The following is a 16,888-nucleotide window of genomic DNA, read 5'->3' on the forward strand; positions in this document are numbered from 1 at the left end:
CCCCAAGTAAGTTGATCCCAAACACCCGAACTTGAGTCTGATACAAGGATTGTCCAGCTCATTGCTTACACCATTGACAAAGAGGTCTGATGCGAGGTTCATGGCACACAGTCAGTGAAACATGCTCAGCATTTCTACAGGTGCCTGTTCAATAGATCTTATGCTTTATCCAAATCCTTAGGGAAAATATTCAGAAAAACTGTTCAGCAAGTTTTATTGTATTTTTGGACTCATTTTACTCACTCACTGCTTTTTGTGTCTTTTGAGGGGATTTGGGTCTGTGACGAAGCTGCAGAGAGAAGCAGTTTTTCCATTTGGTCAATCTTTTGATCTTGGCTTTTTTTTGCGTTTCCAGGATGGTCACGTGGAAGTGGCAAGACTACTTCTGGACAGTGGAGCTCAGGTGAACATGCCTGCAGACTCCTTCGAGTCTCCATTGACTCTGGCAGCCTGCGGCGGGCACGTCGAGTTGGCGGCTTTGTTAATTGAACGTGGGGCTAACCTGGAAGAGGTCAACGATGAAGGTTACACACCACTGATGGAGGCAGCTCGAGAAGGCCACGAGGAGATGGTGGCACTGTTACTTGGGCAAGGTAAATGCTGCAGCGCCTTCTGAGCTCAGCAGGCAGCTGCAAATGTTGGGGAAAAAGCTCTAAGTTACTGTGATTTTTGTTTTCTTTGGTAATAAGATGCCTTGTGCATATGGAAGTGGTTTTTCTGCTGATCTGCCTTCTGTAACTGGTGTTTTGTGTTGTTTGAAGGAGCAAACATCAACGCTCAGACAGAGGAGACGCAAGAAACCGCATTAACTCTGGCTTGCTGCGGAGGGTTTCTGGAGGTGGCTGATTTTCTCATTAAAGCAGGAGCTGACATAGAACTCGGCTGTTCCACACCTTTGATGGAAGCTGCTCAAGAGGGGCATTTGGAGCTGGTTAAATATTTATTAGCTGCAGGTATGGAGTCGTTTTGTTACGCTTTTGTAAAGGCTTAATCTGAGAGAAAACCACTTTTTTCGATATTCATTGCATTTTCTTTAGCAGTGTCTTGAAGTTGATGTGAAGGTCTTTGGAGCCCAAAGTGATTTGTTGGTTGGACTCTAATTTAGCTTTTGAAGATTGAGTTGATGTAAACTCTTTTGAAACTAACTTGCAGTTTATGTTTTTATTTCTCTAGCGTATGATCAAGTTATCAGTTCAATAGATGCTGGATTGGAAGGGGGAAGTTTAATTTGCTGTTTGATCCTGTAAAGGTTGTGGAGGCTTGTATATTTTCTGTAACGCCCATCATAAAGCTTACAAGGTTTTGTCTTTTATGTTTCAGGGGCTAATGTGCACGCAACAACAGCAACCGGTGACACGGCACTGACGTATGCCTGTGAAAACGGCCACACTGATGTAGCAGATGTCTTACTTCAGGCAGGTGCAGATCTGGTAAGTCATCTACCTTCTTTGAAAAAATCTAAGTAGGGTATAAAATTACCAACATATGATATTCCTTCTGTTTGTTTCTCTGTTCATTGCTGAAAACTTACACATTCTGTAATGTATTTTGGGCTGTTAAATTGCCCTAGAGTGCTGAGGTCAGTTACAGTCCTCTGGTGATTGATGGCTAAAGCATTTCCAAGCCATTCAAGGTTGCCTGGACAGGAAAATAGGGGATTTCATTCTTTTGACATGGTATTTAGCTCTGAATTGTTGAGCTGATTCTGGGTTAGTCCTGGTACCTGCACGTCTGTTCTCCTCCTCATGCATCGGATGGTTGACAGTCTGTTTGTGTACTGTAATGGAATTAAGATGATGAAGGTAAACCAATTTTAGTTTTCAGTAGGCTTGTACACCAGTATGTTATCAAAGAGTGACGTTAAGCGTGTCAGAAGATGTCCTGTTTAACTAAAATCCCCCCCATGTGCCTTGAATGCTTTTTGTCCAGGAGTTAAATCTTTGCAGAGACAGGTGGTGAGTGGTTTGTATGCCTTCAAGATACCTGGGTTTGAATGTTAGCTAAATATTTATGTCAAAGTTTGTGAGACGCTAAAGAAGAATGTTCCATGTCTAGTACCTTTTCATTGAAAAACCCAGAAGGCTGGCTTGCCTCCTTTCACATGCTACTTTGGATTTTGAAGCCTTTTTTTATCTTCTCTAGGAGCATGAATCAGAAGGTGGCAGAACTCCTCTCATGAAAGCAGCCAGGGCGGGTCATGTTTGCACTGTTCAGTTCTTGATTAGCAAAGGTAAGAGTGTGGGATGGTTTGGGTTTTCCTGACATTAGAAATACTTCGAGTTAAGAACATATCAGAACTAGTCTAACTTCCTTGGATGTGTTTTAAATGTCCTAACTCAAGTAGGCAATTGATTTGCCAGCTAGGCATGTAATGATTTCCTGTGGTTTCTGCTGAGATTAGTGGAACCGCGTCTAGTTGTAAAAATAGTGTATTTCGTCTTTTTTCCTCGTAAGAGAAGCAGTAGTAGGGATCACTGGGGTCCCCGTGCCCCCTGGTGCAGCTTTGGAGCGCTGTCTTTGGGAGTTGAACTAGAAGTGCCAGTGTTTTCCAGATTTTGACTATAGCTTGCTTGATGTTTCGATACAAACCTGGAATTTCCATTTTCTCTCTTGGGCTGATTCTCATGAATTTTTCTTATCCCTACCTTGCATGGAGTAGGACATCTGGCAGGATGGAATTTTCCGTATGTAGATTGCAGAGTAATTAATTCTGTTATATTTGATAGAGGTGAACCTGTTGAAGTCTGTTTCAGCTGATGTTTCCCCCTCTGTTTTTGCAGGAGCAAATGTGAACAGGACCACAGCAAACAATGATCATACAGTGTTGTCACTGGCCTGTGCCGGAGGTCACTTGGCAGTAGTGGAGTTACTGCTCGCTCATGGTGCTGATCCCACACACAGGCTCAAGGTTTGTCCCTCAGCTGCCTGGTTTTCCTCTAAAACTAAGGATACCTGACTGAATTTTCTCCTTTTGTATTCTCTACAACTCACCCAGCCTGTGATGATTTAAATAGAAGTTTCCACAGGCAGATTATCTGCTCATTGTATGTATTGTTGGAGTTAGTGCAGGTCTCTTGATCATTATGAGTATAAAGGCTGCCCTCGAGTTGTAAAGTGCTCTTCGTGGAAGAGGAAAGAATTTTAAAGTACTATTTTTTTTTTTAAATACTTCAAGTCTTTAAATTTGGATGTGAACTTGTGGAGATTATTTACTAAAGCAGAATGCAGTCACGTAGGTGCTGTGTTGTGTCTCCCAAAATGCTGCCGTGTTGTTTTTTGATGATGCTCTTTTCTAACTCTGTGATCTCTCCCTCTTCAGGACGGATCGACTATGCTAATCGAGGCAGCCAAAGGCGGTCACACCAGCGTGGTTTGTTACCTTCTGGATTACCCAAACAACTTGCTTTCCGCTCCTCCGCCCGATGCCACTCAGCTGACCCCGCCATCCCATGATCTAAACAGGGTAAGATTTCGGGGCTCGTGATCTGCAGGGCTCTTTTGCACTTTCTTACTTGAGAGTTTAAAGGTGAGAGAGGAGTTAGTCGTATCATCATAAACTGTAGGTGGGCGCACTGAAAGTTACTTAGAGCTGTAATGGAAGACTTTTGAATGTTATGTTGTAGTGCTCTCGTTGTTTTTACTGTTGTCTAAGTATTACTGGGGGAAAAAAACCCCAGGGTGGAAAAAACCAGCAAGTGGAAAGGTCTGCTTAAACGAGACTCTGCAGAATTGAGTTTATAGCCCATAGTGGCTTGTATTTGCTGTACTACAGTACAGCACTGTACCGTGCCGAGTATAGTTCAGCAATAATTTTTTACGTTAAAAATGCAAAGTATGTGGAGATCACATGATCTCCAGGTGTTAATTAGAGAACTCAGCATATTAAAAACCATATTAAATGTTCTTAATCGCCATTAAAGTCTACTTTTCTAACAGATTTTGCTTACCTTCTGTTGAATTATAACTAGCACAGAGTATGAGAAAAGTAATCTGTTAGTATCCAACATTTTAGGCTCCTCGAGTACCAGTGCAGGCGCTGCCCATGGTCGTCCCACCCCAGGAGCCTGACAAACCCCCTGCTAATGTCGCCACAACCCTTCCCATCAGAAATAAAGGTCAGTCGTAGTTCTGGAGCTTATTTTCTAAATATCCTTCCTAGGTAGAAGATAGAGGTTTGCACTTGTAGCAGAGTAGTTCCTTTGAAGAGTGTTTATGGATTCAGTCAAGGAAACTGCAATTTTGATTTTTTTTTTTTTTTTATTTTTTTAAGATTTGCATATCCAACAAGTATCAGTCACCTAAACCTGTAATCATAAAACATCAAGAAATCTGCCTAAGTAAATATGTTAAAATCTCTAGTCTGACACACTGAACTAATGCAAAATGTTACCCAGAAGTCTAAAGAAATTGGAAAATGGAAGTTGCAGAACCCATGTTAATCTCCACATCATAGTTGATTTGATAACTTGTGTTTCCTTAGGGTGGTAGTCTGGGAGTGGATTTGACTAATTCGATTGAAGGCGGAATTTCTTGGACAGTAAAATCTTTAGTCTGATGTGGCTCAGGTCCTCCTAGGACTAAATTTGCATCTATTTTGCTCTCGCCATTTTGACACTTAATGCTTTCCGTACTTAAGAATTCTCTTCAAAAAACGATTTTTATCAAGCATCAGAAGTAGCAAATACAGGCGTGCATGTCCTAAAATTAATCCTGTGTGTACACTTGTATTGTTCTGGAGATACAGCGAGGATGACTGGAAGAAACTGGGCACCTCCACTGCCTCAGATCCTGAGTTTTGATTTGCCTTTCGCCCTTCAAAATTAACCGATTGTTGCTTCTCCACCTGGTATGGCAGAGCATGTCAGCTGTGTTACTGGGGACTTCTGCATAAAAGACCAGTTGGATTAGTCCATCGCTCGTTCTTGCAGGAAGGCTGAAATATTTGCCTTGCCTGGGCAGAGAGCTGAGTTTTGACACAGGCAAAATCATGTCTGCTTTGGATAAAACGTAGTGGCTAAAGACACCCTGTTAGTTCCTGCTAAATCTAAATGACTATCCTGGGTTCTGGCACTCTTTGTCACCTGAGCAAAGCTGGATACCTGGAGCAAAAGGATGCCTAGTTCTAGAAAGCGTAGCACTTCTTAAAATGTACCAGCACTACTTAAAATGTACTTAAAAGTCGGTTGCCAAACCGGTGGCCTAGTCCCAGTCCTAGAGATGTTTTGGTATCCCTCGGGCTGCACTTTCAGGGCTGTAAGCATATGTTTATGTCCCAACGCCATTCCAGACGCAGAACACCGAGTAAAGAGACAGCCTATCCTTGCTTTTTGTTCCCAGTTTTCTTGTAGCAGCACTCGGTAACAGCGGCTCGAGACAATCGCTTCCTTTGGCAAAAGCATAACGATTGCTGGAGTAGACCTGTCACCGTAGCACAGGGATGTGTGGGATGCATGTGCAGTAGCGTGTCCTGTTAAGTTGCAATCCGACTGCTGGGTACAAATTGGCAGGTGTTCTTGGAGGGCCTTCGGGACACGCTGACCTTCCGTGGGTGCTGTGCCCTGGTGCGTAGCCGGCCACGCAGCAGCCCAGCAGTAGCTCTGTAATGAGGATGCCATTCGTATGCACTTCCATTGGTTCTGAGGGGGTTTCTTTTTCACACAGCTGCTTCTAAACAAAAGTCCAGCAGTCATTTGCCAACAAACAACCAGGATGTACAGGGTTACATCACCAATCAGTCTCCAGAGAGCATTGTAGAAGAGGCTCAGGGCAAGTTGACAGAGCTGGAGCAGAGGATAAAAGAAGCCATAGAGAAGAACGCTCAGCTGCAGTCCCTGGAATTGGCACACGCTGACCAGCTCACCAAAGAGAAGATTGAGGAGCTGAACAAAACGAGAGAGGAACAAATTCAGAAGAAACAAAAGATTTTGGAGGAACTGCAGAAAGTGGAGCGAGAGTTACAGCTGAAAACTCAGCAGCAGCTAAAAAAGCAATATCTAGAGGTAAAAGCGCAAAGAATTCAGCTCCAGCAGCAGCAGCAGCAACAGTCTTGCCAGCATCTGGGACTACTGACTCCCGTTGGGGTAGGAGAACAACTCTCAGAGGGAGACTATGCACGATTGCAGCAAGTGGACCCCATCTTGCTTAAAGATGACCCTCAGCAAGCTGCTGCGCAGACGGGTTTTGCACCAATTCAGCCTCTGGCCATGCCACAAGCTTTGCCTCTGGCAGCAGGTTCCTTACCTCCAGGGTCCATCGCAAATCTTACAGAACTGCAAGGTGTTATAGTTGGACAGCCAGTGCTGGGCCAAGCACAACTAGCAGGGCTGGGGCAAGGAATACTGACAGAAACACAGCAAGGGTTAATGGTAGCCAGCCCTGCTCAGACGCTCAATGACACGCTGGATGACATCATGGCAGGTGGGTTTACATTGTTATGAGCAGGTATAATATTTGCTTCACCAGTTGAGGGTATGTCCACTTCTTTTTATGTGTGTGTGTGTGTGTTTGTGTATTCCCACGAGCTCTACTGCAAGCACCACTCGCCCTCTGATCCCTGTCGTGAGGAGTTTGGAAAATGAGCTTTTAACTTTTCAGTTTGCAGGGTGAGCTAACCAGTGCCTGTTGGTCAGGTTGGTATGGTGGGAGTGGCTTTTTTAATTTGTCATAGTTTGGGGAGGGATGTGTTAGGGTTCATGTGGTAGTTCTGTTTTGGCCTGATCGTAGCTCAGGAAAAGCAGCACCATGACAGTACTGGGTAGTGCTTTGGACTAGCTGAGAGCCGACTTGCAGTAGGCTGGGCAACTGCAGCACCACAAGTAGCCTGTAAAGTGTGAGGGAGCTGTGGGTTTATCTTTAGAGTAAGAGCTGCTCCAGTTGGCCTTCTGTGGTCTACTTATTGGAAGCTTTTACTTCTGCTTGGAAAAAAAAGGCAATAATCCTATGACTTTTTGAAACATCTACTCATGAAAACAGCTGCCAGCAGAAAACATGTTTATCCATACCAAATTCTTGTCATCACTTCAGAGAATTCTTTACCCAGTGACATGAATGCTCTAAGGCCTTAAGCAGTAAAATAGAAGAATGAAGCCAGTTTTAAATGTGAGTTGTTACTGTTTTAGTTTACACCTCACTCAGTTGTGCTTCCTCCCCTTTCCATGCTAAAGCAGCCATTGAAATACTCCTTGGCTGAACACAGATGAACTGGTAGGACATAATCTTAAAAAATGTCACTTGATGAAAAAGTACCAAGATGCTCTTGGTTAAGCCGATGCACTGCCATTTTTACAAATGCTGTCTATCTGAAGAAGTTTGCTGTGCAAAGCTGTTAGGATGAGGGCTGTGTGCCAGAGGGAAGGCCGGTCTCTAAGAAGGTGTTAGCCTGGAGCTGGTCCTGCGTGTACTGCCAGAGTTGGAGTGCAGTAGTAGTACAGAGTCAATGGAAGGTATGGTAAAGGATTAAAACCACCAGTTGGTGATTTTGTGAAGTACTTGGAACACCACTTTTGAAATGAGACCACCTGATGAGTGATCTTGTGTCCAGGCAAATCTTCTTTAAAGATGACTAAAACTTTTTTGCTGGAAATTTCGTGTTAGAGTTGAAGTATAGATTGGAAGTGGATAAAAATACAAACGTATGCATGAAAAAGTAGACAAAACGACATGTATCATGCACTAACAGTAAAGATTTCTCTAGTGGATCTGCTGGGGTACAGGCCAACATGAATTTAAATACTGGGATGGTTGTAATTCTTGGTAACTTCCAAAGAATCTGTGCAATGCACTTGAGTTGTGTTTAAATATAAGTTAAACCATGAGTTAGGATATTTGGGACGTGTGTTTAACTGCATGTCACATCTTGAGAAGGTGCAATTTCAGGTCACCTGCCGCGTACCCAAATGCGTGTGCGTGCCTTTTTGAGCAGTCCGGTATTTCCAGTGTGGAATTTTAAGTGAATATTTCGGTAGTGCTCAGCCCCACTTGTTAGTACGTGTGTGCACACATGCTGTTGGGAAGGAAGTCTCAATTCATTTTTGGTCAAGTGCCTGATTTTAGGGTGTTTTTTTTTAAGCAAGAACAGACACAGGCCTGAGTACAGAACTTCAGTGCCAGCCTGTAGTGAGTCCACAAATCACAATTTAATGTGGAGCTGAAATGGGCTCAATGTAACACAGAACATTTAAGTAGCAGCTAAATATTTGATAAGTAACTCCATGTACTGCTCTGAGAGAAGCTTCTAGAGTATTCTCACTAATTTAAATTCTTGTTTCTGAGATGCCTTTAGTTCCATTGCAGTGCTGTGTTACAGCACCAGTTACAGAAACAGAGCTTCACCTTGACTGTGCAAACTTGATTTAATGTGCATCTCTGTGCTTAATTATTTGGAAACAATGAATAAGTAGTAAATAATACTTTGTTTTTTACATTTGGGCTCCTTTAGAGTCCTGCTGGAATTGAGGACAAGTGAAAGGCTTGCTCTTGAGCTTCAGATGTTGGGCAAATGAGACTCATAAAAACAAGTATTTTTTAGGGTTAGTTATGTAAGTCTTGTATGAAAAGATTGCATCTGTTAAGTGGTGTGGTAAAGCTCTAAAGAGAAAAATCACCTTGTTTTTAATAGCAAGCTTTTTATAAAGTAGAAACTATTTCAAGGATTATGTCCAGTCAGAGCTTCTCAAAGAACTTCAAGAATCTTGAAGCACTTGATAAAATGCATTCCTGGAAGCTACCTTGTGGGTTGAGTCAGTTCAAAATGTATCTGTCTAAATTAGTACGCGAGCAAGAGTCTGCCTTGACTGTAAGCTTTTCACAGAGACTCAATACTGAAAAAAATAACAGCAGAGTGCCAGCATCCCAGGAAAATCAGGTTGTGTCCCCCCTGGGACCTGAGCAGGAGCTGGTTTCATGTGGGGCTGACCTACCTTAAGGCGGCCTTGCACACTCTTAACTAATAACCACCAAGACTGCAGGTGTGGAATGGCTCTCAGGCTTCATCCACGGGGCCCTTCTTGCACAGCAGCAGCCCCGTGCTTGTGTTGGAATTCAGAACATAACTTAAGGACTGTTATAGCATGAGGCATGTTCTGCATCTCAAGTGCTCTGTAGTGATTTTAATCCTGTGTGGCAGGAACATGATTTGTAATAACTGAGGATACTACAGAGAAATTGGGGGCAGAGGAGGAACTGATGTGGAACAAGCCTGTAGAGTTGGCTTGAAACCAGCTGGAAAAAGCTGAGATGTCTCATACATTTCTCATCAAGTATTGTAATGTGGAACAGTTTTTATCTGTCTGCTGTTGACATTACAGGAGACAAGAAATCAGTAGGCAAGGCCAATGCTGTGCCCACAGCAAGACAGCACTTGTGGGATGTGTGACACCCACATGAAGTGAAGTGGGGTTACAAGGGTGAAAGCCAAGGGCGTGTCGTGCCGGTGAGGCCAGTGGGCGTGGGGCAGGAGGTAATTGCTCTGGGGGTGTCTTCTCTTCATTTAAGCTCAGAGAGAGTTGAGGTACAGGCAGAAGAAAATCAAGATAAAGATCAGTGTTGTTCCAGATATCAGTAAGCACAAAACTGATTGTCTGATACCCCAGCAAATGTCCGAGACTTGGAGTGGAGTGGTCACGTGATGCTTGGCGAAGTCTTCCAACCGAGAAGCTTGACTATGGTGTAGGTGGTCCTGTACCAAGTTGTGTATATACTAAAATATTCCAGGGGTGACCTAACTTTGAAGACTTGGTTATCCCAGGCACGAAATAACGATGTTTCAATGGTGAAGTGCAGACTTTAGTTCACTCTGCCACTAGTCCCTTAGAGTAGGGTAAGGAGCAGAGTGGTAAGATAAATATTTGACTGTCAGTGTGTTTAGTGTGTAGAATCAAGCTAGTTGGTTACTCTTCTCAGTGTGCAAGACTGCTGTGAAAACCTTTTGGGTTATTGAACACTTTGAATATTTTAGTTCGGGCGCCGTAAAAATTCCCTTCATCACCCTTGACACATTCATTACAAATTCGAGCTTCACACAGGTGATGTTGAAATAAATATAATCAAAGTGATTACCCATGAAAATAAATATTGTGTCTTAGTGAATGGTGCTGTAGGTATATGAACTAAATTTGTGAATTTTTGCTGAAACACATGTCTTTCTTTTTTGGATTTGTTTGGTTTTTTGTATTTGGGGAGGAGGGGGTGATTTGGGTTCTATTTGTTTGCTTTTTCCTCCCCTCACTGCACATGTAAAAAGTACACTTTACTTGAACTGACACCTTGTTAACTAACTTGATTTTTTTTTTAGCCTGAGCATTAACTAATGTCTCCTGTGATGGAGAAGATGCTTCCCAGTCCCCTTTTTGGGACCTGAGCAAGAATTCTTAGAAACTGTTTAAAACACAGGCAATTCTTAACTTATGTCAGAATATTCTGGCATATCTTCAGTATGTTAATTTTAATCCATACCTAGTGTGATTTGGGAGATGAGTTTTCAAAAGGCACTCAAAGATATAGATCAAGGGAGTTTGGATTCTGAATTCTGACTTACTCTTAAATATAAGGTTAATTGATACTTTTTTGTTAGAAGCTGAGGGTTCTTCGCTTCTCCTGGTGCTATTTATTAGCTTCTTTGCTGGGATTTTGTGTAGGAAATCTAGAAATTAAATTAGTTGTGGATGTAAAATCCAGCTGCCTTGCAGAGGTGGGAGCACACAACTCGGCCTGTTAGTATACAGGGTGTGTGGCATCAGCTGGGAAGCTGTTTCATTTTGCAGTTTAAAGTGCTTTTGTCAGCTGGCCAGAAGTATGTGGTGCTTCACTTTCTCCTTTGCTGTTATACCTGAGAAACAGCTGGAGAAACGCTGGAGAAGTGACAGGGGAAAAAACCATTGAGTTCTTTTGAGGAAAAGTAGGAAAATGGGTGTTTTCCCTAAAGGCTGCTTTAGACTCAAGTTTGCTCTGTACTTTTAAACATCTCATGCATAGAATGAATTTCAGGGAGCGTGGCAGTTGGTGCTATCTGTGTCGTGTCCATACGCTGTTATCGCTGTAAGTGGTTACCTTTGCTTACCTAACACCTTGACCAAACTCTCTGCAACCTGCTGTTCCACTTCTCTGGTTTCAGCAAATTCTGCCATGTGAGCATCCTGCCCTGTTGCTTTTGTGTTACGTTTATGGGGGGTGGGGTGGGGGTGGAGGCTGGACAGACTTCTACATGAAAACATTTAAACTGTTTTAAGAAAAATTGTGTAGATACCCCTTGGTTGGACTTGTTCTACAGCCCTGCTTCCAAAGGTACGGAGCTCTAGGTCCAAATAATAGCTGGTTTGTTGTAGGAAAGATCTTTGGGTTAAAAAGAAAAGAACAACCACAAAAAACCCCACAACAACGACAGAAAACCCCAAAACTTGTGCTGGGCTTTTAGAAAACATGTCAATCTGATGTGTAACCCTTTCTTTGATAGAGTACTGTAAACCTTTTTCATAGTTCAAATTCTAACAGTTAAAGATTCAAAGGTTGGGCTCAATGTGTGGAATACGTATATCTGTGGAAAACAACAGTTTTTAAGGAGTTCCATCTGTTGGTGGGAGTTCATGCCACTGTCCCTTTATTGTCACTTTACACTTGGGAAGTGTTTTGCTTTGACTAAGTGTGGTTCTTCTGTCCAACAGCAGTGAGTGGAAGAGCATCTGCAATGTCAAACACTCCTACCCACAGCATTGCAACCTCAGTGTCCCAACCTCAGACGCCGACTCCGAGTCCCATCATTTCTCCTTCAGCCATGCTGCCCATCTACCCTGCTATAGACATCGATGCCCAGGTGAGCCTGCCACTCTCACAGATGCACAGAGGTATTTTTTCCTGCATCCTCAATAATTCAGTGTTGGCAAACAGCTCTTGTATAATGGATTGGGGTGTGGGGACTGGATTTGCTGCCTTTAGAAAGACAGAATAACACCCCTGAGAGTCGCAACCCACTTTCCTCTGTGCTCTCACTGAACATGAAAAAGGTGTCGGAATAACTAAACGCTTGTATCTCTTATTCCTTTGTTGTCAGTGTGATTATGAGAAACAGCAGAGTTGTCTACTGACAGAAATTAAATGTTTTCTGGCCTGATATCCTGAGACAAAAATAAGCTTTAAAGCATTGCACGCTGTGTTTTGGGTTGTGCTTCCAAGTTGTTGGCCAGAGATCACGGATGCACGAAAGTCTTGAAACTAATAAATGCTGTGATTTTTTTTTAGCAAGAGGAAATAATCAAAGCTCTCATTTCCACTGAGGGAAAGGCTTTTCTGTATTGAAAATAATTGTTAAAATGGCAACTTTGTGTTGACTTGAACTTAGCTGGCCATCAGCTAAAAGTATACACATACTAACTGGCATGTATCTGTGCCCAGCTCTGGGCTATACATAACACGATTAAGATTTGGGCAGCATGGAGTGGAGGAAAGGCCTGAGATCACTGTGGAGAAATGGAGAGAAACTGCTGAAAAATCAGCCCTTGCTACTTGGTTGTGGCATTTGGCTTGGATTCTGCTGTGATAAAGCCTTTGGCTGAACCAGAGTGCTGAGAGTTAAAGACAGAATTCTTACCTTCATTGTACCATCTGAAAGTCACAGTCATGCAGTGGTAAAGAAGTTAATCTGGTTAGCAGAGCACGGATGAGAGCTCAGTTCTTGAGGAATCTCAGTTCTTGTCAGAATTTCTTTCCTAAGTCTCCCAGCAGAGCTGCCTTGAGAGGTAGTATCCTGTCATGAACTTATGAACAGAAGGTAGCTACCGAGGGGGGCATCCATAAAGATGTCCTTAGCTTATAGAAGCTTTTTTGTTTGGGCATGGGTATAGTTATGTTTTGGCTAACGTGCACTGTAACAGGCTTGTACTTGAAAAGACAAGTATTTATTTGTGTGTGTGTCTGTTTGGTTTAGACTGAGAGTAACCATGACACAGCCTTGACACTGGCTTGTGCTGGCGGCCATGAAGAACTGGTACAAACCCTGCTGGAGAGAGGAGCTAACATTGAACACAGGGACAAGAAAGGTGGGTGTCTCACCATGGCAGTATGAACCCTGTCTACTTTGCCAGCGTGTCCCACTAAATAAGTCCCCAATAAGCCCAGACTTCATGTGAAACCTTTAGGCTTGCTTTTCTGGTGGTTTAAGTCATGTCATGTTTTCTGTTTCAGGGTTTACCCCACTTATTTTGGCTGCTACAGCTGGCCATGTGGGTGTTGTGGAAATCTTACTGGATAATGGAGCCGATATTGAAGCCCAGTCTGAGAGAACCAAGGACACTCCTTTGTCTTTGGCTTGTTCAGGAGGGAGGCAAGAGGTGAAGTAAACCTTAAATCTTCAGAAGCAGTGTGTGAATGATACATATTGTGTCAGTACAGTACAATAATCTTCCAGAAAAGATACATCCACATGAGATGTGTGTTTCAAAAAGATGCAAAGAGCTTCACGTTTTCCGATTTAGACCTTGCGACGTGTCTCATACAGATTGCTTTTTCTCTTTTGTTAACGGGACTGGTGCTGTGCAGGTGTCCGTGTGAGTGCAGTCATTAATGCCCCATTATGGGACTTCTACCAGCATAATTAGATGTAGATATGAAAGTGAATGCCTTGTGTGTTCTTGCCGTGAATCAGGAGTTAGACACAAATGGGTTCCATATTTGAGCCTTATTGTAGTTTTTTGGTGGGAAAAAAGGGGCAAAAGCTGGGCTTTGGGCAGCAGAGATTATGTCAGAGCACCCTCCTGCCCAAATTTTTGCATTTGACAATATATTTGTTCTGTGGTTTCATGGGAAAACATTCTGATTGAGAATTGTGCAGGTCTAATCTAAACTTTTTTAATTCTTAAAACCTGAAAGTGAAACAAATTTAACATTGCAGTGGAAGTGATACCATGGCTTTTCACCTCAGTGTACACTGGGATTTTAAGTTGCTAGACAGTCCTGTTTCTTGTCAAGTCCTCTGCAGGAGAGGACAAAAAGCAAGAGTACTTGGTACACCATACTGAAACTGAATGTCTGGGTCTGGCAGGCTTTAAAGGTGGCTGAAATTATCATGAAGAGATCTGCTTTTTCTTACACTGCTGTTGAATTTGGTGTACTCAAGAGCAGTCATGATTGAATTTTTTTCAAGGAAGTTTTACAGTGGCTTTGGGAACCCAGGTATGGCCTCATCTGCTCATGAAAGCAAAGGTTGTAGCAAAGCAACTGATTAAAGTGGCTTTCTTACCATTGACATCTTTCAGCAGAATGTTTAGGTCTAAAAAGTGTTTCTCTTGGATAGATTTACAAGTTTGGGAGAAAACCAGTTGTTATTTGTTGAAACACTGCAGGTGGTGGAGTTGCTGCTAGCTCGAGGGGCAAACAAGGAGCACAGGAATGTGTCTGATTACACACCTTTGAGCCTCGCCGCCTCAGGTGGCTACGTGAACATTATCAAGATTCTGCTGAATGCTGGGGCAGAAATCAATTCCAGGCAAGTTCCCTTTACAGCCCTTATCTCATGTGCTTAGTTGTGAGTTATCTGAGGAAAGCGTGTGTGTTTTCCCTGCATAGTTTCCTCTGTGTGTGTGCATTTATGCCATGCTTTTGCATCTGTTGGGAGGTAGAGAATGGCTCGGGTGTGAGCCGCACAGGTACAGGGAAAGGACCAAGCACAGGTTATAAATTAAATGCACATCTCATAAGAGATGCCCTTCGATTTGAAGCAGTCAAAAAGTAACATATGTGATGTCTCTAAGTAGAAATACTTGTCCTAAACTATGTTGTTGTGGAGAACCTTTTGTAGCTTCAATACATCTTGGTATGCAGCTGATTTTTCAGTCTTGTGTGAGTACTCTGCCTTCATTAGTTTATTATAATCACATTTCTGAAATTACTTTTTTGGTTCTTTCCTTCTTCTCTTTCAGAACTGGCAGCAAATTGGGCATTTCTCCCTTGATGCTGGCAGCTATGAATGGGCACACTGCTGCTGTCAAGCTGTTACTGGACATGGGCTCTGATATAAATGCCCAGATCGAGACCAACAGGAATACAGCTCTGACTCTGGCCTGTTTCCAAGGAAGAACTGAGGTGGTCAGCCTGCTGCTTGATAGAAAAGCTAACGTGGAACACAGAGCCAAGGTAAAGAGCAAACAGCTGGAGGGGGCTCCAGAGAGAGGCATTTGTAAGTCATCGTGTCTGTTGTTACCTGATTTTCTTGGCCTTTGTGCAAGTCAACTTCTCTAGTCCAGTTAACTTTACTGAACCAAATACTGTATAGAAAAAAACGGCTGCATTTAAGGGCTAAGATTTTGGTGGCTGCAAAGCTTATCAAAAAATGTGTTTCTTCAGAGAAGTGCTGATTCATCTTCAGGTGCTTACAAGTGTAATGCTAGTAATCCAATATGTTTGTAAGTTAAATAAATACTGTGTCTCAGGTAAGCCACTCACCCCCGCCACTAATGGCTTCTTTCTCCTGCTTGCTTGTCCCAGACTGGTCTCACACCGTTAATGGAAGCAGCTTCTGGGGGATATGCGGAAGTGGGCAGGGTCCTGCTGGACAAAGGTGCAGATGTCAACGCTCCCCCAGTACCTTCATCCAGAGATACAGCTTTAACCATTGCAGCAGACAAAGGGCACTACAAGTTCTGTGAGCTCCTCATTAGTAGGTATGGTGTGTGCAGTTGAGCAGCTTAAAGAAAAATATGGCTGTATTTAGACTTCATTTTCCCAATATATAATAATATTTACAAATATCCAGTAAAGGGTTAGGAAATGGGAAAGGTTCTGTGTGTCTGTTGACTGTTACGACATAATTAAATTTATCCCAGGTACGCAAATGAAGTTCTTCTTGTGGTCAGGGTGCTTCCTTTTGCCTACGTGCAGAGTTTTGATGGAACCTGTTTGGTTTTGTAGGGGAGCTCACATCGATGTGCGGAACAAGAAGGGGAATACCCCACTGTGGCTGGCAGCAAATGGGGGGCATCTTGATGTTGTCCAACTGCTGGTCCAGGCTGGAGCTGACGTGGATGCAGCTGATAACAGGAAAATAACTCCTCTCATGGCAGCCTTCCGAAAGGTAGAATGTGAAGTTCAACTTGGCTCTTAGCTGGGATTGTCTTGCTCATCCCTACGTAGCTGTTAGAAGTAGAACATACTGGCAGCAGCTACATATTTAATAATATGTCAGTTAATTTGAATACCCGGCATTGAATATTCAGAAACAGATATGTGTGTCACCTGTGTAATATTTGAGTTCAATTCTAATTGCAGTTTGCTTTACAGGCAATGTAGTGAGGCTGGTTCTGGTGTGTGTGAGGGGTGATAAAACTGGGGGGAAATAGGATTGGTTCCCTATGCAAAAGAGAATGAGGACTTTGGTCAAAAGAAGTGCAGTTTAGTCTGATTTGAATCTAGAGATGATTGCTGTTAGTGAGGGAGTGTAGTTGAGGTGTCGCAGAATCAGAAATATTGCAGACACCTGTAGCTTTTAAAGCTTTTAGAGATGGGCGTCTGAAAACTCCCCCAAAGAAGGCACAAGTTTGTGCAAGTACTTCTGGAGTAAGGGCAACCTGACGAGAGGTAATTACTTGTCTTCTCTGGTGTTAGAAATGTGCAGAAATGTGCCTCACTAGTTCAGAAGGTGAGAAACATCTCAAAAAACGTGTTGAGAGCTTCATGTGTTGAGGAGTTGCAAATAAATATTTGGCAAGGAGTACCGGGACCGAAGTGTTTGTCATTAAGCTGGAGGCAGTTGGTCTGATAGAAAGTGTTGTCCCTGAAATTTGTTTTGCAGGGTCATGTGAAAGTGGTGCGTTACCTGGTGAAAGAGGTAAACCAGTTCCCGTCCGACTCAGAGTGCATGAGATACATAGCAACCATTACTGATAAGGTAAGATGGGAGGGAAGG

General features: G+C 43.0%; 1 protein-coding gene across 3 annotated transcripts in view; it reads left to right on the plus strand.

The window, feature by feature from the left end:
• The window catches only part of ANKRD17 (ankyrin repeat domain 17), a 70,929-nt gene that overhangs the window by 43,335 nt on the left and 10,706 nt on the right, over window positions 1-16,888 (plus strand). The window contains exons 8-23 of one of the 3 annotated variants that reach the window (XM_040065705.2): window positions 356-593; window positions 762-953; window positions 1,321-1,430; window positions 2,143-2,230; window positions 2,781-2,908; window positions 3,320-3,463; window positions 4,013-4,115; window positions 5,662-6,417; window positions 11,658-11,806; window positions 12,917-13,028; window positions 13,174-13,319; window positions 14,331-14,473; window positions 14,907-15,120; window positions 15,472-15,647; window positions 15,895-16,057; window positions 16,775-16,870. In XM_040065705.2, coding sequence (XP_039921639.2) covers window positions 356-593; window positions 762-953; window positions 1,321-1,430; window positions 2,143-2,230; window positions 2,781-2,908; window positions 3,320-3,463; window positions 4,013-4,115; window positions 5,662-6,417; window positions 11,658-11,806; window positions 12,917-13,028; window positions 13,174-13,319; window positions 14,331-14,473; window positions 14,907-15,120; window positions 15,472-15,647; window positions 15,895-16,057; window positions 16,775-16,870 — 2,958 coding nt within the window. The remainder of the gene's footprint in view (window positions 1-355; window positions 594-761; window positions 954-1,320; window positions 1,431-2,142; window positions 2,231-2,780; window positions 2,909-3,319; window positions 3,464-4,012; window positions 4,116-5,661; window positions 6,418-11,657; window positions 11,807-12,916; window positions 13,029-13,173; window positions 13,320-14,330; window positions 14,474-14,906; window positions 15,121-15,471; window positions 15,648-15,894; window positions 16,058-16,774; window positions 16,871-16,888) is intronic. The other 2 variants (XM_058420820.1, XM_058420821.1) reach the window with 2 other exon arrangements.

The sequence above is a fragment of the Hirundo rustica genome, chromosome 5 (assembly GCF_015227805.2).
Source record: "Hirundo rustica isolate bHirRus1 chromosome 5, bHirRus1.pri.v3, whole genome shotgun sequence".
NCBI classification, from domain to species: Eukaryota; Metazoa; Chordata; class Aves; order Passeriformes; family Hirundinidae; genus Hirundo; species Hirundo rustica.